An 18,351-nucleotide genomic window follows, 5' to 3' on the forward strand; every position below is an offset into this window, starting at 1 on the left:
CCAAGTCAGAGAAGAACAGTGGGGGCCGCTTCCAGGCAAGGACACACAGGCCCGTGTCCCCCAGGTGTCAGGGCAGACTGCCAGATTGGAGATGGGTGGTAGGGGGCGGGCAGCTGCAGCCTCTTCTTGCCTGGAGGTGTGGGAGTGCAGCCAGGGGAGGGGGCGTTTATGGGGGGTGGGGAGTGGACCAGGTGTGCACGTTTATTCCTGTGACGGAGGGGTGAGGACAGGTGAGGGTGGCAGTGAAGACCAAAGAAAGATGGGGTGCTGTCTCTAAGCCCAGTCCTGTGAAAGAAGGAATTGAGCAGCAAAGAAAAAATGGCCTTTTTCAGTCTCCGTCAGCAGTCTGGGTGTCCTGGCTCCAGGCCTGTCCCTCCTCTGTGGCCCCAGCAGGGGGCACTGCAGCCCCTCTGAGGCTAAGAGGACTAACTGCCACCCACCCCCACCATTGGACACAGGCCCAGTGCTGGCCAGGGCTCAGCTGGGTCTTGCTCGTCCCCCAGATTCACACTGCCATCCCGCTGCCCTCTCTAGGGCATGGAGCTGCGGCTGGAGGACACAGGGAGCCGTGGAGGAAGGAGGAAAAAAAGAAAAAGGTTTATTTTATCAGAGAGCCTCTGAAGGCACCTGGTTTCTGTTGAATATAAAAAAGGCAGTAAAATGGCAACTGTACAGGGTGCATGACTGGTAGGAACAAGGCAGGGGGAGTAGGGGAGGGCCATGGAAATGGCGGGGGAGGAGGCACATGGGGAGAATATGGAAAGATTATCCAATGGGACCTTGGACAGACAGTCCTGGTCCCTAACCACTGCTGGTATATAGGCAGATGAACAGACAGACACACACATATACTCTCTCTCTCTGAGCCGAGCAGTCTCTGCTGCCCTGCTCAAGCAGGGATCAGTCAGAGCCAAGCGTGGTGATGGAGGCGGGGGGAGGGTGGCTGAAGGCAACTTGAGCAGATGCAGAGCCTGCGTGCCCTCCCTTGATTCTGACCCTCGGGCTCACAATGTCCCCACTGTCCATCCGTAGAGGCTCCCTCCTCGGGGCCTGGACACCCAGGCCCAGAACAGGCCGTGAGAAAGCAGAAACTGGTATAAAGAGAAAACCTCCAGACCTCCTGCCCATCCCTCAAGGGGAAGAAAGGCCAAAGGAGCAGGTGGTCAGTGCAGTCCTTCTGTCCATCCATGGTCACACAATAGACCGCCACAGGAAGGAGGAGACAGCCCCCAGTGCAAGGCCCAGAGACAGAAAGAAGGCCATGATGGCTCCAGCTGTCTCTGCCTCAGCCGGCTTCACTTTCCTGAAGGCAGGAGGGCAAGGCTTCCTTAGAACGGCCCCAGGAACCCCCCAGCTCCCCGGCCTCGCCTGCCCCCCAGAGCATCTGTGATGTGCGGAGACTTGCCTGAGCACAGAATTCTGCTGACAACTATCCTACTTTCCCACCTCCAATCTGGCTTCTCTCTCTTGGGGGAATGTGTAATGGGGGCTGTCTTCCACCTTCCCACATCTCCCCCGGGTACCCTGGGGTGCCCCGCCCTCCACCACGACCCCTTCACCTACATGCCCATCCAGGATCCAGGAGTCTCCGGGTGCCCCCTCTCCTTCCTTGGAGTGGCCACCCTGGAGCTCTAGGTCCTGCCTGATGCCACCAGGGTCCCCACTCACTTGGGCCCAAAGCACATGCAGAGACTGGCGAGGTAGCCGTTGGAGAAGGCGAAGGCGGCCATGAAGATGATGAACCAGGCGTCGTGCTCGAAGACCACAGCCAGGTGGTGGCGGGGTTTGACATTGCACAGCAGCAGCAGGGGCACAAACAACATCCGGGCCAGCACCAGGCTTGGCAGCCAGTGGCTGTCCTTCCCAGGCTAGGGGGAGCAGGGGGCGCCTGAGCCTGGGCTGGCCCCCAGTGCTCCACACAGGGCCCCCCGGGATCTGAGTGGATCTGGTCACCCTGAGGGCGTACTGATTGTGAGGGGGCATGGCAGAGCCGTCTCGAGGGCTGGAAATGTTCTGTATCTGGACCTCCCTGGTGATTACATACGGGTGTTGGAGGGGGTGGTCAGTAACTGATACACTGAAGACTAGCAGAACTTGCTATACATAGATTACGTCTTGGTTTGGTTTCTTTCTTTCTTTCTTTTTAAAAAAAAAGTATGGTTCCATTACCACCATATTTTCTTGGTTCCCTTTCTGGGTCTCTGGCTGAACTCTAGCCTTGCACAGGGGCTGGGCATCTCTTTCTCCCACTTACCCACGTAAATACAGCTGTGAGGCTCCGGCCCAACCAGTCAAAGACATTGAAAGTCAAGAAACAAGACACAGGAATGAAGTAGTCTCCTGGAAAAAGAAGAGTAGAGTCAGGGGTGGTTATGAGGTCCAGAGAAACGGATTCAGCAACCCTGACCCTCACTGGGACTCAGTTTTCCCAGATGTAAAAATGGAGGACATGTTTCCAGCCCAGGGAAGGGCAAATGGACCAGGAGAGTTTAGCCAGGGAGACAGAAGCCCATTCCCAAACCTGCTCTAGCCCCAGTCTGCCCCCATCCTGGAAGCTCATGGTGTCCTCACCCCAGGCACTGGTGCCTGCGATGCTGGACTTGACCTCAGCGGTCACGGCGGGAAATACCCCAATGGTCACCATGAAGTTGAAGCAGACGGAGAGAGCCAGGACTAAGATCTGGAGGGAAGGAACCCAGGTCCGTGTCTTCATAGCAGCTGTGCAACAAAGAACCCAGAGTCCCCAGCCCCCAACACACACACACACACACACACACACACACACACACATACACACAGACGAGAATCCAGGGGAGTGGCCAGTCCCAGGGAGGAAAGGGAGAGGATGGACAGTGCATGGGTCAGGAGAGGCAAAAGTAGGAGAAAAAGAGGGTAAGGGGCAGAGGGCAGAACACCCATGCCCCACATACATTTCTGAGGATGGCTCGGATAGAGTGGCCTTGGTTGGTGGGCTGAGAGCCGGGGGCTGGAACTCTGGACTCTTCTTTGTTTGCTACTGGTTCCTCTCCTGGGGGTGGGGGGGGGGGGAGTCCCAGGTTGTGGGAACATCAAGTTGCAGGGAGGACAAATAACAAGAGAAGACACAAACATTCCCCCAAAGGGCTGGGGTTAGCTCAGGGTGGACACCCCTTCCCCGGGGGAGAGTCACACCCTAATACCTAGCCCAGACCTCCCAGACCTGCAAATCCCACAGCACAAATCCCAGGGGTCCTGACCTCTCCCAGGAGCCTCAGGTCCTATTCCAAGAATCTGAAATTGCTTTCCCATTATCCTCAGACAGTTCAAGGGTATCTAGCCTCTTCGCCCATTTCATCTTTCCTAGCCTTTACTTCCTATTGCTCCCGTCATGCCTACTCCAGTTTGCTTTGGCTTCTGGCTTATCACCGCTAACCAATATGACACACTTCTTCTTGCCCTCTGCGCCCAGGCTGCCCCGTGCTGGGCAGGCCGCCCTCCACCCCAGCTTCTGCAGGCTATTCTGACCTTTACTAATGAGGTCCAACTTGGTCTCCTGCTCCCCAGGCCCTTCGAGCTTGAACTGCTGGTAGTACCGATAGAATTCCTGCCAAGTGAGGGGAATAGGGAAAGTAGACTCAGAGATGGAAGATCCAGAATCCCGCCTCCCTATGCCAGGTTTGGGTTCCAGAACAGCACTGGCTGGGAGCCCTGGACCCCACCCCACCTCCACCCCCAGACTTTCTTCACCTGCTTACCAGTCGGGGAAGGGCCAGGTAACAGATGATTGCCAGAACAATAACCACGCAGGCAGTGATGAAGTAGCCAAAGGCACTTTCTGACAGCTCTGAGCCACCTGTGGGGAGCATGTGAGAGAGCGGAGATTGTCCCCGGTCCCCCCCCCCCACCCCCATGACCAGACCCACAGGCAGGCAGGCAGACAGACAGGCGGCAACACTTACTGGCGATTGCACAGATCATGGCCACCGAGGCGAAGAAGCCTGCCAGGCCCTGACCACTCATGATGGGGGCAGTGTAGCTGGCGGGCAGGAGGCCAGCCAGACCAAACAGGCTGCCTTGCAGGATGGCGCCGAACGCTGGAGGCATAAGGCAGGCATCAGCAGGGGAGAGGGAGCAGACTGGGATTTGCTGCTGTGGGGGGGCAGGGGCCCGTGGGAACACAGGTTCCAGAGGAGTTGTGACACCAAATGGCCCTCTCTGTCCCACCCTGCAGCCCTGGTCCGCACTCGCTCGGGTCTCTGGAGCTCTGATCGCCCAATGGCATCCTCCCCTCTAGGGGGAGGAAGGGGCTCTGTTCCTAGCTGACTGTAGTAGTGGGTCTGAAGGATGGGTGGGGGGATGTGGGAAGATCTCTGCTCCCTCCCAGCCCTGCTTACAGTTGATGAGAACGATCTTGACCATGGTGATGATGAAGAAGGGCACGGCATCCAGCTGCACCTTCACCAGGATGGCAGTGATCAGGAACACCAACAGGATGGCTATAAGGCTGCCCAGGATCCGAACAGACTGGGGGATCCTGCCCAGAGGCCAGGGCAGTGAGGCTGGGGCCTCGGCCCAGGGAGAGCGAGAGGTAGCGAGGGGTCAGGCCTGGAGCCCAGGAGCTCACCTCTGATGCAGGAAAGAGTTAAGGCAGGTGAAGAACAGCAGGGGCAACATGGCGCATAACGTCATGACATTGTTGAAGATGGCACTGAGCGAGGTCCGCTCTGGGGAGAGCGCTGTGGGGGTGGCTGAGGGCTGGGTGTCCTTGCTCAGCTCGGCAGTGACTGAGGACATATTCTGGGACTCGTCCAGGCGGTTTGTGAAATACTGTGGGGGTTGCAAGACAGAAACCTTGTGGCTTCTCTCCTGGCACTCCCAAGTACACAGCAACCAGGCCCTACTGTGGCCTCTGGAACCCCATCCCCCCAGTCTCACCCTAGTGGCTGTCATGAAAAAATTCCATGGGAGCAGCGTCCCCAGACCCAGCATGAAGAAGATAAGCCAGACAGCTTTGTACCTGAGGATGGGAGAGGAAAAGGGGGCCAAGTGAAACACCATCCCACCCTCCTTCCCAGGTCAAACCTAAAAACTCCTTCCCTCCCCAACCTTTGGGGTCTTCCGCTGTCCCAGGATATAGGCCACTGTGTTTATGTCCATGTGCCCGAGCCTTCCTATGGGTTTCTGTGGAAGGAAAAGCGTCCTGGGATAGGGAAAAGAGCAGACAAGTCCACAGGCGGAGGAGGACCAGGGAGGGACACAAGGCTGAAAGGCATGGGCAACAGGACCTTGGTTCTCAGCCCCGAAGACTCGGGGGACCCTGCAGGCTTGGGAACCAGTGTGACCCACACATCCGGAGGTGGTTTTGGAAATCCTGCTGAAGGCTGGGGGTGGGCGGGTGAGCGAGGAAACAGCCAAGTGTCTTCCACCCCCACGAGGCAGGCTGGAAGTGATTATGCCGTCTGGGCAGGGACTGTGTGGCTCCCCAAAGAGGAGTTTGAGGTCAAGAAACTCCCAGACCACTCCGGACCTAGTAGGACAGGAGGGCGGGGTAACTTGGGGTGGCTGGGAAGTGAGGGAGCTGTTTTTCTCCAGTCCAGACAGAACTAGCTTTGTAGGTCACACCACACAGGGGAGGCCAGGCAATATGAGGCCACTGGACTTTATGTGGGCCGCCAGGAGTAAATGAGTGCCCCCCCTCCCCGCTCTGGCCGGGGCGTTGCCCCCAAGCCTTACACCTCAGGGCCTGTGTGGGATGGGCCAGCCTCCCCCAGGCAGCCCCAGGCCTTCCCAACGTAGTCTCCAGATGTGTCTGCCATATCCTCCCCACAGCGAATGCCTGCTTTCTTCCCCCAGTGGCAGGGACAAAGCCCAGGGCAGGGAAGAAACAGATCTGGCCAGAGTGCAGGGACTGGCCTCACACAGGAAAGGCCCAGCTGAGTGCCCGAGTGTGGCCTTCTGAGCCATTCCAATACAGTGCCCCCGACGGCCCCCACAACTCATCTACCCGCGACCCTGAAGAACACAGCTGAGGGCTTGAATGAAGGGAGAAGCTCCTGGCCAAGGCTGCCCAGAACAGATGGTTAGAGCAGGGCTGGAGGAGGGCACCAAGGTGCACAGAGATGCGAGAGGGGTTCCAGAACTGCTACCGATAGTGAGGCTCCCAACTGGGGCCTGTCCTTACTAGGTCTCCTTAAATTCCCTCCCATCCAAATAGACCCCACCTCGATTTTACAGGTGGGAAAGAGTCGAGAGGAGATTAAGCTACGTGCCTGAGGTCCCGCAGCTAGAGGTGGCCTTGTTTGGCAGCCTTTTTGGCACAGGAGGAAGACGGGACGGGCAGGGGTGAGAGGATGTGGTTGGGGGGCCTGGGCTGAAGGAGTTTGGGACCGCAGGCAGGCAGAACTTCATCAACTATCTTGGTTCCCAGATTCCTTGGAGAGCTTCAACCAAGCTACAGCCTCCTCCCGCCACAACCATATGCATGATCATGGTGGTGGGTTTAATTTAAAGGAGCTTTTGGTTCCAGAGGTGGGGAGTGAGGGCAAGGTCAGCTCAAGGACCAGGGTAGGCCAGGGTCATCCGAGGCAGAGGCTCAACGCCAGGCCGGAGGAAGAGGGCAGTTCTGCCAGATGTGCTCTGGAACGAGGGGAGCCGCCAAATATTTCCCCAGAGTGATGGGAGGAGGAGCTGGAAGCTGCTAGCAAGCTGGAGAGCAACAGTGGAAACACTGAGAGGCCAGGGAGGGGCTGTGCCGCCCACCCATCCCAGCCCTCCCCAAAGCCACCCCAGTGAAGGCACACATGGCCCCCGCCCCTCAGGCAGACCTGACTCACATTGCTTTGCCGGAAGGCCAGTCAACAGTGGAAATCCCAAATTCCAAAGGACACAGCACCCAGCCCCCCTTGGAGACCCATGTCCGCTCCCCTGGATGCCCAGCCCAGGTCCCCTTACCTGTCCTGAGGCTCGTGACTAGTTGTCATGGTGACAGTGTTCTCGGTTTTGCCTGGCTGAGAGCTCCCTCCTTCTGGTGCTTGCTGGGGGCAGAAGCAGTGTGAGGCCACGTCTTGGCCCTGCTTCCCCATAGACCTCTTTAGACTCTCGTGGAGTAGGCAGCGGGCAGGGCGCAGAGCAGGTGAGCTGAAGAGTCCAGAAGGGCCCCCTCCCTGCCCGGCCCCTCAGGACTGTTCAATCTGACCCCTGTGGCCAGCGCTGTGGGGCCCCCTGCCTGCTCAGGCTCTACCTGGCTCCCAGCCTGGCCACCGCTATTTTTATCCAGCAGCCGAAGCAGTTTGTAAGCTGGGAAACAGGAGCGTGGCGAGCAGGAGGAGGAGGAAGTATGAGCGAGAGGGAGGGAAGGCCTGGCAAAGAAGGAAGGGAAGAAGAGGAGAGGGGTCAGGGACTGCAATGATAATGGAAGAGAAGGAGGGACAGGAGGAGGGAAACGGGAGTCAGAGCAAAGAGGGCGAGGGGAGGAGGGAGGGCACAAAACAAACATTCACCGCTGCTGCAGCAGCAGCAGCAGTGGCAGCAGCAGCAGAACCTTGAGCCTGTAGGGAAAGAGGACTGAAGCCAGAGATGCCTCTCCCCAGCCCTTCTCTGCAAGTCTGACCTTCACACCTTCTGGGGGGGGTGGGGGCTGCAGTCATGGCAAGACTGGGCTCTGGGGTTCCTGTGCCCTCCTGGAGGGACCCCAGACTCCAGCCTCTCTGCAGAGGGCACTTTAACCTTCCTTTCTTGTCACTGCCCAAGGGTTTCCTAGTTCCTGGCCAGGTTTCTAGGAAAACACTTCACTACCATATGGGGACACAGCCCTTCCCACAACTAAGTCTGCCCCTCCCCCGTCCCCAGTTCTGGCCCCAGGGTCATCCCATCCCCCATCCCCCCTTGGTTCCTCTCTGACTCACTCCCAGGCCCCTGTCCTCTTCCCCTTTTTGAGAGCAAACTTGAAGGGAAGATTGGAGGAGCAGGGACACAGGCTTGACCTAAAGCTCCTAGCCTCCTCCCTCAGTATCCCCCCTCCTGCTTTCCACTCGTGTAGGGGAGGCACCCTGGCACCAGATGAGACAGCTTTCCCTTTGGGTAGCACAGCAAGCCAGGCAGGCGTGTGCTGGCGCATCCCCCACGTGCGGGCCTAGCTCTGGAGCCAGGTCTGCTGTTCAGGGTGAGGCCTGCTTCCCCAACCACCTGGGCCTGGGCCTGGGTCTGGGCCAGCACTCACCAGATGCCCAGACTTGCCAGCAGAAGGCTCAGAGCAGAGGGGGCCTGGGCAGTCCTTGGGAGGTAGTCCTAGCTCAGGCTCTGGCGGCAGGCCTTGTCCATGGGCTCCCCCTGGGTAAGGGTCCAGAATGAATAAAGTGGCAGAGGGCGGATGCGGAGAGAACCCCACAGGCCTTGCTGTGGGAGGGATCGGCCTCATTCTGAGAAATCTCTTACACACACACAACCAGGAGATAAAAACTGCTCCTGTAGCGAGCCTGGGAGATAAGAGACCCAGCAGCCTCAGCAGGGGAGCTGAAGGGGTGGGGCAATCGCAGGTACAGCCCGTGCTCCAGGTCTCAGCCTGAAGACCTGAAGATAGGAAGACGTGGACACGTACCACCAGGGACCTCCCCAACATCCTCAGGGGGCTTTTTTCTTCCCCTCCCCATAATTCCTCTCAAACCCTCCCTGAATGAACTCCAGACTCTCCAAAGGCCTTCCTCAGCCCCCCAGCCCATGTGTGGGTTGTAGGGTGTTGCAGGGTGGGGACAGGAGAAGCACACCTACACACCTCCCGAATTGGCAGAGGGCTTCTTCATTCATCTTTTTTCTTTTTTTTAAAGATTTTATTTATTTGACAGAGAGAGACACAGTGAGAGAAGGAACACAAGCAGGGGGAGTCAGAGAGGGAGAAGCAAGCTCCCCGCTCAGCAGGGAGCCGGATGCAGGGCTCCATCCCAGGACCCAGGGATCATGACCCTTAATGACTAAGCCACCCACGTGCCCCCCATTCATCTTTTCAACAAATATTGACTGAGCACCTCTGCAAGCTAGCCAGGCACTGTTCTAGTCACTGAGGGGAGGGGCAGACAGAATGGCAACAACAGTTTTTATGTTTTTAAGAAGGATGTAGGCAAGACGGCTCTACCCTCGAGGGCTGCCAGAGAAGGCTCAGGACTCAGATTTTCTATTAGGTAGCAGGGAAGGGAACTCCCAGCTTTACACCTCAGCACATCCCATGCTCTACACACACACACCGCACACACACACACACCACACACCACACACACACACACCACACACACACGCAAGATTCGCGGCAGTAAGTAAAAGAACTGGTATAGCTTCAACCCAGATGGGAGCTGGGGTGGAGAGAATAGAGTATCTCCCCTTCCTTAGCAAAATCTGCCCTAGGATCAACGAAGTATTCATTTCAGCCCTCTACCCCTGCTACCCTACCATGTTCTGTTCGCAGCCATCCCCACCTCTGTCCTGGGCACAGTGCAACTCCAGGGGAGCCTCTCCCCCCTGCCCACATCCTGACATTCAGCAGGCCAGCCCAGGTATTTTGTTCTTGCCTGCCTTTGCCCAGCAGCAACCAGGGATTTGATACCAGCTCAGAGCATCTGGTGGCCCTCCAGCCATGCCCCAACGTGCCTGCCAGGATGGGGCCCTGAAAGTAACCACTGAACTGAGCACCTCCCCACCCTGAGGCCCCCAGCACCTCTCACGCACCCCAGCTCTAGACACACTTCTGCGGTAGCATCAAATTCTCTACTCCCTGGGGTTGCCTCTGGGGCCAGCCACCACCTGCTCCCCTCTTGCCCTAACAACCACACATAAGCTAGTACTAAACTGTCTCCATTGAACAGATGGGGGAGGCTGAGGTTCAGAGAGGTTGAGTCACTTGTGTAAGGTCGCAGAGCTAGTGAATGGGTGCGCTGGAATTCCAACTCAATGGGCAGTTTATTTTAGCCTCCTTCTGGGTTGGAGAGGTAGGTATAAAGGCTGCTTCTCGGCTAGCCCTGTATATTGGGAGATGAGCGAAGAAACAGGGTGGGGAGACTGAGGTCATCTCCAGTCTGACAAGAGCTTCGGGTGTAAGGCATTCCCCACTCCCCATAAAGCACACATCTCAGCAGGGAGAGCTCAACAGGCAGGGCAAGTGGGAGGTCACCAAGAGGAATGGGCAAAGGGATCGCCCCGGGAAGCGTGACCGGCAGGGCTGAGGCCGGCCTTCACCCACCACTACTCTCTCCCTAAGAAGGAAAGCAGGGGTTCTGAGTTAAGGAAGAGTCCTCTCTGGGAGTAAATGAGGACAGGCCCAGGAAGGGGAGGCCAGGAACAGACAGCTCCTTCACCTCCAAGACGCCGGCTCGCATCTCCACTCCCCCCTACCCAGTGCCGTTACCGGCGCGGCCCCTCTCCTGTACCGGCAAGATCCATCGAGATTACCCATTCACTCGCCCGCCCCTTGCAGAGGTCAGCTCGGCGACAGCCGGTTTCAGGCCCAGGAGCCAGGTGGCCCACGCCCCGCTCGGGTCCCGATCTCCGCAGAGTCCCCACGCGCCCTGGCCCTGGCGCGCCACGTGCAGCGCGGCTCCGCACGCTCTGCGCGGGGGAAGCGGGGCCCCCATGCGGCGTTCCCTCTGCGCGCAGACAGGCCCGGCCTCCCTGCCCTCGTGGCGGCGGGAAGACGCGCCTTCTACGCCGGCGGTTCCCGGACCCTCACCGGTCCCCTACCCCCGACCCTCGACCCCCGAATCCCGACCCCCGACCCGGGCAGCACCTGCTAGCAAAGAGTCCTACCGCGCCGAGATCCGCGCGCCCTCTCTGCAGCTTCCCGCGCCCGCCGGAGCACATTCAAACCCGCCCTCCGCTGAGCCCGCCCCGGCCCGCCGCCGCTGCCCGCTCCCCCCACCACCAGACGCTGCCGCTTCCCCTATGCCCCGCCCGCGCCGCCACGGCCCCGCCCGCCCCGCCGCGGCCCCGCCCCAGCTACGCCCCCCCAGCGGCGCCGGATGCAAGCCCCCCCAACCCCTTCCCGGGGCCGTCGCGCCCACACCTCGTCTTACTTTTGAAGGCAGGACCTCAGGGCCGTACCACACCAAACCTTGCCCCGTTATGGGGAACCCGGGGCTGGAGGGGTATCATCCCTAGTGTGCTCCGCGCTGGGGGTCCAGAAACTCCTACTGTCCCTGCACCCAACCCTCTGCCCAGAGCGGGGCGGACTCCCCTCCCAGGTACCCCGCTACTTTCTCCATGGTGCCTTTTCCCTTTCCTGCGCCCACGCCCTTTAGAGCCACCTTCTGCCGTTGGCACCTACCCTCTGCTCTCCCAACCCCCACGCCAAGGGACCTCTCTGCGCAATCAGTACAGTCAGTGACCTGAGTCATGAATTTTCCTACCTCTAACACACACACACAAGCACCACACCTCAACTGGGACTTGGAGGGGGAGTGCGTGTCTGGAGGTGGGTGGTGGATGGGATAGAGGCACAGGTCTGTAGGCCCCTCCAGATTCACTCTTTCTAAACCCAGAACTTTGAAAGAGCTGAGAAACATCTGGAGATGGTAAGAGAAAAAGCCCCAACCGCCTTCCATCCTGAGTGAATCCTATGTCCTCAGAGGAAGAGACCAAGCCTTGCTGAGTCCCACATCCTCCCGGGGCTAAGGAGGGAGGGGGTGGGCATGCTGAGGACTGGTCAGCCCTTCTTGCACCTCCAAGTGAGGGGGAATGATTCCCCTCCTTTTGGTTGGCCGGTAAGTTGGGGGTGTCCCATAGCAGGGCCCCCATAGCAGCTCTCAGTAGGTGGAGATAACACAATGGCTGGTGGGGTGTGAAGACAGAAAGTCCAACCCAAGGCCCACACCCCACCTTGCCCCAACTACCCAAGAGACCTGTCCCCTGGAGAAGCCATGGTCACTAATTAGCAATTAGCAGGGGGCAGTGAGGTGGCTCAGTCTGTAAGTGCCTGTCTTCCTGTCAGGTCATGATCTTAAGGTTGTGGGATGATCTTAGGGTCTTGGGCTCTCTGCTGCTCAGCAGGGAGTCTGCTTCTCCTACTCCCTCCCTCTCAAATAAATAAGTAAATAAATACCTCCCCCCCCCAAAAAAAAACCCCACCCAACCAATTAGCCTTACTACCATCAAGGATAAGGCAGGGTCTTACTCTCCAGTCAGGAAACAGACTGGGCCCTGAAGGGAGGGGCAGTTTTTCTACTTAGGATCTGTGGACTGTCCCCAAGCTACTCCACAAGGGGTGTTCTCAGCCTTCCGGCTCTTCCCACAGAGACATGACACACTATCACCCTCCAGCCTTAACCAAACAGAGGGCAGGAAGAGGGGTACGGGTGGTATTTTTTTAGGCACTGCCCCAGGACTCGAGGGCAGCTTCATGTCTGGGTCTCCCCACCCCCATTCCCATCCTGTGTTTGTCCAGTCTCTCCCTCTTCCTTGGCCCCGGTCTCTCTCCCCACCTTCATTTCCCTCTTTGGGCCCATGGGGGTGGCAGGCCTTCGTGGTCAGACAGATCTTCCTGGCATGGCCAGGCCGGTGGCCAGTGGCTGGAGTTGTGTGCGGAGGGGGCTGGAGGGGGAAAGAAACTGGAGGGAAGTGGTGAGGGTCTCAGGCCAGACAGGGGAAGGTTGTTTCCTCTCCCCACCTCTGTGGAGGCCTGGTGTGCTCACTAGATGGCAATAGGCAGGACTGTTATGGCTGGAGAGAAGCCCATCTGGCATTCACCCTGCCTGGGCCCTCTGCCAGCATCCACGCCCCTTCGGAGCCCTTCCCTGACCAGAGATGGTTGCTGGGTGCCAGGGCCCTCTGCTGGACAGCCACGGTGCCTTGACTCACACCAGCCTGCACCCCGAGTTTTTCTGGCCCGGCCCAGCCAGTCCTGTAACCCTCAGCCCTGGCTTATGTCTTTCTCCCTCAGGTCCCTGGCACAAAGGTAGGGTGAAAAGGGCTGATCCAGCTGCACCTCTACCCTCTCCCCATTCCCCACTCTATTTGAGACTGTCCCTTGCCCCAGACTCCCTCCTCCTTATTCTAGGCCACAAGGCGCCCCACCACCTCACATTCGGTCGACTCTCCCCAGCCTGTGTCCATCTGTGTTTGGCTTGGCTTGGCTGTTTGTCACCAGCACCTGCCTTATGACTGTGCATTCTCATTTTGTTCCTGACTCTGTGTCCATGGCCTTGTGGCAGGGCTGGGACTAGGGAGAGGCCAATGAGGCGCTTGCCTGCATTGCAAATTTTAAGGGGACACCAAAAAATTTAGAGATCAAGATAAATAATATTTTACTGAGATTTTTTTTTTAAATCAAAGTAAATGCAAAAAAGTGATATGATGAACAAAACACCCACATTTAAAATAAAGACAGGATCCAGCCGTCTCAGGACCGGACTCCTCTAACTTCCCTCACTTTCCTGGTGAGTGTGTACTTGAGGGTGAGAATGAGGGTCAGGGTCCAAGACTTGAGGTTCACTCTGTCCGGGCTTGGCCTTCCCAGCGTAATTTCCCAGAACTCTGCCTCTACCCTTTGCTCCGGGCATGTCTCTGACCTTGGGGGCATCTGTATATGGTTGGGGTGGCGCAGCGGGGGTGGAGGAGTTGGGGGGTGACCTTCAAAATCCGATAAAAGCATCCACTCCGCGGGAAACCGCAGAGTCCGACCCCGCGTATATCCCTACGCCAACCCAATTAGGGACCTAACCCCACCTCTCTCCGCCCGTCCCCGCGGGGCGCGTGGGAACCGCGCAGCCCCCGCCCCACCGCCCAGCGGCCCGCCTCTGCTCCCCGCGCACCTGCCGGATATGCAGGAGGAGGACGGAAACCGCCCCCTCTGGTCCCCGTCCTGGCCTTCTCACCTCGGGGCTGGGGCCAAGGCGGGAGCTCGCAGCCCGCACTGGGTCTAACCGGTCTCCAATGTCGCTGCCGGAGGGAGAGGGGCCGCAACCGGTTACGCTGGCACCCGCCCCGAGCTCGGTGACCCGCTCTGTCCCGCCCCGCGCCGCTCGGGAGCGAGGAGCGCTTAGGAAGGCCGGCGGCATGGAAGGCCGGGATCAGACTGCAGAGTAGGTGCTCGTGGTCCCGGAGGGGAACTGCGTTTGGGGACCACGAGCTGGAATCCCCTTCATTCCACCCCTTCCCCCAGGTGGCCTTCCCGAAAGGGGTGAGCACGTGCACTGGCTTTAGTGGACGCCTGGAGGAAGCAGATGGTGCCGAAGGGTGGCCGGGCCAGGGTTTGGCGGAAAGCCCCTCGGGGCTGGGGGAGAACAGGGGCGGGGGCGCGGTTCTGGCCCCCGGGGCCGATCTTCTAAACGGTGCGGGCTCCGGATGGGGGTCCTGAAAGAGGCCCGCATTCCTCATTTCCCCACTCTGAACCTACAGCCCAAGACTCCTGGAGGGAGGGAGGACTATTGTTTGGGAACAATAAGCAAATTATCCCGAGGCTGATGCAAATGAATCTGACAACTCTCGTTTGACCCCTTAGGAGCTGCTCTTTGGGGAGGCTGAAATAATGAGGGGAATGCCTCTGGATACTTCCATCCCACTCCCATCTCTTCAGGGACACAGTGCCCCTCGGGGGAAGCATTTCTACACTGCTCCCCTGGGTGGCTGCCGGTGGGCTCTCTTAGCAAACAAATCTCCCTCTTCCCACACCACTGGGTGAGAAGAATCTCCAAACTGACTCAGGGACTTGGCGTTCTTCTCCTTACCTTGAGCTGGCCAGCCAGACCTCCAAATCGGACCCAAGACTGCTGGGTCACAGTGTGACATACTGACTGAAGTTACACAAGAGAAACAACCTCCAGGAGATGAGGACTGCGGGACAATGGGATAGGAAGCAAAAGGAACTCTTGTGGTTTCCCCACCCCCCACCCCACCCCCCACCCCGCCCCCTCTCCACCTCTTCCCCCACCCTCTGGCCACCTTAGACTCTCTCCCTAGGTAGGAGCCTAGGTACTGCGTGGGTGACAGGACTTTCAATGGCATCCCAAGAACTCCAATCAACAAATGTTTATTGAGCACCTGCTGCATGCTGGGCCTTGAGGCAAGACTGCCTCACTAGGCAACCAAGGTCCTGTTACTTTAAGGTAAATCCTGAGTCTGGAAGACAAACGGTCTGGGTTAAAATCTTGCCTCTCAAATACATTGTCATTTTTGCCTGTGTAAGCACTGTCCCTCCCTGGACCTCATGTCACCATTTGGGGCTAGGGGAGGAGAGTCTCTTCCTCCATTCCCTAGAATCAGATGTGAGTAGGAAAGGTGTCCTTGGAGGAGGAATTCAGGGAGGGGGTAATGATCAGTTTTATGACCACTAGATGCTGGGTATCTTTGCAGTCATTCCTGCTGGCAGTGGGGAGGCATTCCCAGTCGGACCCTTCTTATGCTCAGTCCCCCACCGTGTCTTCCTCACACTGGGTAGGCTGCGCTGTGTGACAGCGCTGGGACTGTCATGCTCCAAAAGAAGGGCTTTCGATGATACAGCCAATGTCAGGGATCGTGGCCTCATTTGAGGGGAGCTAGCCTCTCCCGCCTCTCCTGGCCAGCTACTCTGGAGGCCTCCTCGGCGTCAGGTGGGTGTCTCTGGCTGAGGATGAGCAACACACAGCCCAGCAAAGCCTCTCGAACATCCTGCGAGCCTAGGCGGCGGGCCAGTCGGCGCAGCAGGGGCAGGAAGTGCCGGCGGGCCAGGCGGGCGGCAGGCAGCAGCAGGCGGGACAGCAGCGTTCGCAGCAGCAGTGGGAGCAGTGGAGCGGGCATGGCTGGGTCAGTGACTGTGAAGGCAATCCAGACTCTAGGCTTGCCCCTTTCCTGCTCCATCCTCACCTGGCATAAAACTTGGGGTTTGCAGGCTCCCCGCTATGCTACTTCAGTTTCTACCCTTATGCTCCCCCCCCCCCCCCTCGATTTATAGGTCATTTTGGCTTTCCAGAGGCCCTTTCTCTTGGCAAGGTAGCTGGGGCAGAAGGATTCTTACCACAGCGCTGATGAAGACACCAAGCCAAGGGGAGAGTAAAGTTGAGACTAGGACTTAAGAGTTTGCCCTTCCCAGCCTCCAGGGGCTCCTACTGTTCACTAGATTTCCACCCCCCCCAACTCCTTTAGCCAGTCTCCCTCCATCCCCCACCCCATTCACACCCTCAGGCTCCCTGGTATTCCCCAACTCTTCTCAATCCTGCAGAATTTCTTCCATCCCCAGGCAATTTTAAGTTTTCTTCTGAGGCCCCCTGATCCACCCTGACCTGACACTTCCAACCCCCATAATCCCGCCCACCCACCGATCAGCAGTATATCTCACCAGTCAGAACCGTGGTTCAGAATGAATCTCTGGCCGAATTTGCCTGCAGGGACACTGCTGTGTCACCGGACACTACAAGACTGTCCCCACTGAGCTCAGTCCCACCCTAGGATAGCTTGCCTGGGTGGGGGGAGCCAAGAAGAGACAGCTGTGTTCTGGCACCTGGTATATTGAGGGGCAGAGGCAGCTGGGCTGGAAGAAGAGGAAGGAACAGATGCAGGAATTCTTCCTGCTGGGTACAGAACCCAGACTGCACTTTCTAAGGGTATGACCTTAGGCACATCGATTCTTCTGGTCTCTAGTCCCATCTGTTAACTCAGTCTACTAACTCGGTAAGTGGGAGTTAACGGGTGGGGGAACTGGAATGGAGCAATGTGAGAGATCTACTTGCCCAAACCGCAGAAGCAGGAAGGCTGCAGGCTAGACACTCTGGCTGAGAGGGGCCTGCACAGGGAGAACAGGACCTGTGGGCTGTCTCCTGCGGGTGGAGGAGTGGAGTCACCCTCCATTGGGTAGCTGGGCTCAGTTGGACACAGCAGGGTGACACTCCCACTTAGGACAGGAAGAGGGAGACTCATTTTAGGACCCTCTTTACCCACTTTTGCTCCAAGATTAAGTGAAGTTCCCAGAGATATCTTGATACACAGACAGCCTGGGTTGGTTTTGTTTTTAAATACCTCGTCCTCCTACTTCCTAAAATGGGTCTACTTTTGGCCTTTCTGGACTCAGAAGAGATAATGGCCATCAAAGTGTTTTGGAAGCTTCATAGCCTCGAGAATTCCATTTATCCACATCCCACCGCCAGTCTCCATTAGTACCATGACTATGTCTAAAACTGTCAAAGACCTTGAAGAAAAAAACCATAAATATCAAACATGCCCGTCCCACTTCTGCCTGGAGGAAGCAGGGGAGAGGAGCTAGAGCACAGATTTATTGACATAGTGTTCCTCTCCTTCCGGGTGCTTCCCTAGCAGATGTGTTGGCCATGGGCCATCCCTGGAGCATGGGCGGGACATACACTGAGTCTGCACATGTGCCGATCCTGTGAATTCATTGCCATTATTATAACCATTGTAAAGATGAGGATACTGAGGTCCAGAGTGGTAAACCAAGTTACCCAGAGTCACACAGCAGATAAATGAACGGCATGATCTCCACCCAGACCTGCCCCTCCTTCAGGCCTTCAGATCTCTGTAAGTGGCAACTGCCACTTTCTAGTTCCTCTGGCCAAAATCTTAGATGTTCTCTTGACTTCTCTCTTCCCATCATGGTTCACTACCCATATTAGTAAATCCTGGTAACTACTTTCAAAATATTCAGAATCTCACTACCTCACTGATGTCGCCATGACTGCCCTTGTCTGAGCATTCATCATTCCTCACCTGAATTATTGTAGTAGCCTGTTAACTGGTGTTCCCCTTTCTCTTTTCCACACCTGTTTCTCTTTTCCGTATAGAGACCAGAATGGTCTTTATGAAACATGAATCACATCCTGTCTTCCTTCTGCATAAACTATCCAGGGGGCTCCCATCTCACTCAGAGTTAAAACCAAAGCCTTTCATTATGACCTACAAGGCCTTGGTGGTCTGACCTCCCTTAGCATTCTGACTCAACTTCTATCCTGTCTCTGTCATTCTGCTCCAGCCACACTGGATTCTTTGCTTTTCCTTAACTGTGTCAGATATATTTTCTTTTTCTTTTTCAAGGATTTTATTTATTTATTTATTTGACAGACAGAGATCACAAGTAGGCAGAGAGGCAGGCAGAGAGTTGGGGGAAGCAAGCTCTCTGCTGGGCAGAGAACCCGATGCTGGACTCAATCCCAGGACCCTGAGATCATGACCTGAGCAGAGGACAGAACCCACTGAGCTACTGAGGCGCCCCTTTGTCAGATATATTTTCTGCCTCAGGGCCTTTGCACCTACTGTTGCTCCTTTGCACAAGGCTCTTTCTCCAGGTATTCACCTGGCTCTGCCTCTTATCTCCTTACGTCTTTGCCTATATGTTACCTATCCATCCTGTTTTAAAATTATACTCCTCCACCCTATCTCCTCTGTCTCCTCCCCATCTAAACCTGTTTTACT

The 18,351-nt window shown here is 57.2% G+C and overlaps 2 protein-coding genes and 1 long non-coding RNA gene across 5 annotated transcripts; 1 reads left to right on the forward strand and 2 right to left on the reverse strand.

Moving 5' to 3' along the window:
* Nucleotides 1–574: 574 nt before the first annotated feature.
* On the reverse strand, nt 575–15,089 carry SLC29A1 (solute carrier family 29 member 1 (Augustine blood group)). 3 transcript variants are annotated; one of them, XM_059400361.1, is made up of 14 exons: nt 14,682–15,089; nt 8,198–8,307; nt 6,931–7,013; nt 4,915–4,996; nt 4,604–4,806; nt 4,374–4,513; nt 3,939–4,073; nt 3,735–3,832; nt 3,505–3,583; nt 2,931–3,028; nt 2,572–2,680; nt 2,255–2,340; nt 1,669–1,868; nt 575–1,303 (listed from the first exon to the last, which is right to left on the reverse strand). In XM_059400361.1, exons 1-14 carry the CDS (start codon nt 15,001–15,003, stop codon nt 1,192–1,194), a joined length of 1,857 nt encoding a protein of 618 aa, XP_059256344.1. In that variant the 5' UTR covers nt 15,004–15,089; the 3' UTR covers nt 575–1,191. The 3 variants fall into 3 exon arrangements, with proteins under 3 accessions (XP_059256344.1, XP_059256345.1, XP_059256343.1); XM_059400362.1 differs by lacking the exons at nt 8,198–8,307; nt 14,682–15,089 and adding an exon at nt 10,748–10,822; XM_059400360.1 differs by lacking the exons at nt 8,198–8,307; nt 14,682–15,089 and having other exon boundaries at nt 6,931–7,034.
* LOC132018015 (uncharacterized) lies at nt 13,830–15,138 on the forward strand. Its single transcript, XR_009404440.1, has 2 exons — nt 13,830–14,036; nt 14,456–15,138. It is a non-coding gene; the product is annotated as an uncharacterized LOC132018015 (long non-coding RNA).
* On the reverse strand, nt 14,968–16,510 carry MYMX (myomixer, myoblast fusion factor). The gene is made up of 2 exons (XM_059400363.1): nt 16,268–16,510; nt 14,968–15,743 (listed from the first exon to the last, which is right to left on the reverse strand). The coding sequence occupies exon 2, from the start codon at nt 15,727–15,729 to the stop codon at nt 15,475–15,477; it is 255 nt and encodes an 84-aa protein (XP_059256346.1). The 5' UTR covers nt 15,730–15,743; nt 16,268–16,510; the 3' UTR covers nt 14,968–15,474.
* Nucleotides 16,511–18,351: the final 1,841 nt, after the last annotated feature.

The sequence above is a fragment of the Mustela nigripes genome, chromosome 5 (assembly GCF_022355385.1).
Source record: "Mustela nigripes isolate SB6536 chromosome 5, MUSNIG.SB6536, whole genome shotgun sequence".
NCBI classification, from domain to species: Eukaryota; Metazoa; Chordata; class Mammalia; order Carnivora; family Mustelidae; genus Mustela; species Mustela nigripes.

What these genes read in the sequence shown, in the direction of transcription:
- SLC29A1 (XM_059400361.1), bottom strand. Translation starts at nt 15,003, where the DNA reads ATGCAGCAGGTGCTCAATAAACATTTGTTGATTGGAGTTCTTGGGATG. An exon ending in CTGGCAAGTCTGGGCATCTG is followed by an intron (nt 7,014 to 8,197) that starts GTGAGTGCTGGC and finishes TTCTGCCCCCAG; the next exon opens with CAAGCACCAGAAGGAGGGAG. An exon ending in TTTTCATGACAGCCACTAGG is followed by an intron (nt 4,807 to 4,914) that starts GTGAGACTGGGG and finishes CAACCCCCACAG; the next exon opens with TATTTCACAAACCGCCTGGA.
- MYMX (XM_059400363.1), bottom strand. Translation starts at nt 15,729, where the DNA reads ATGCCCGCTCCACTGCTCCCACTGCTGCTGCGAACGCTGCTGTCCCGC.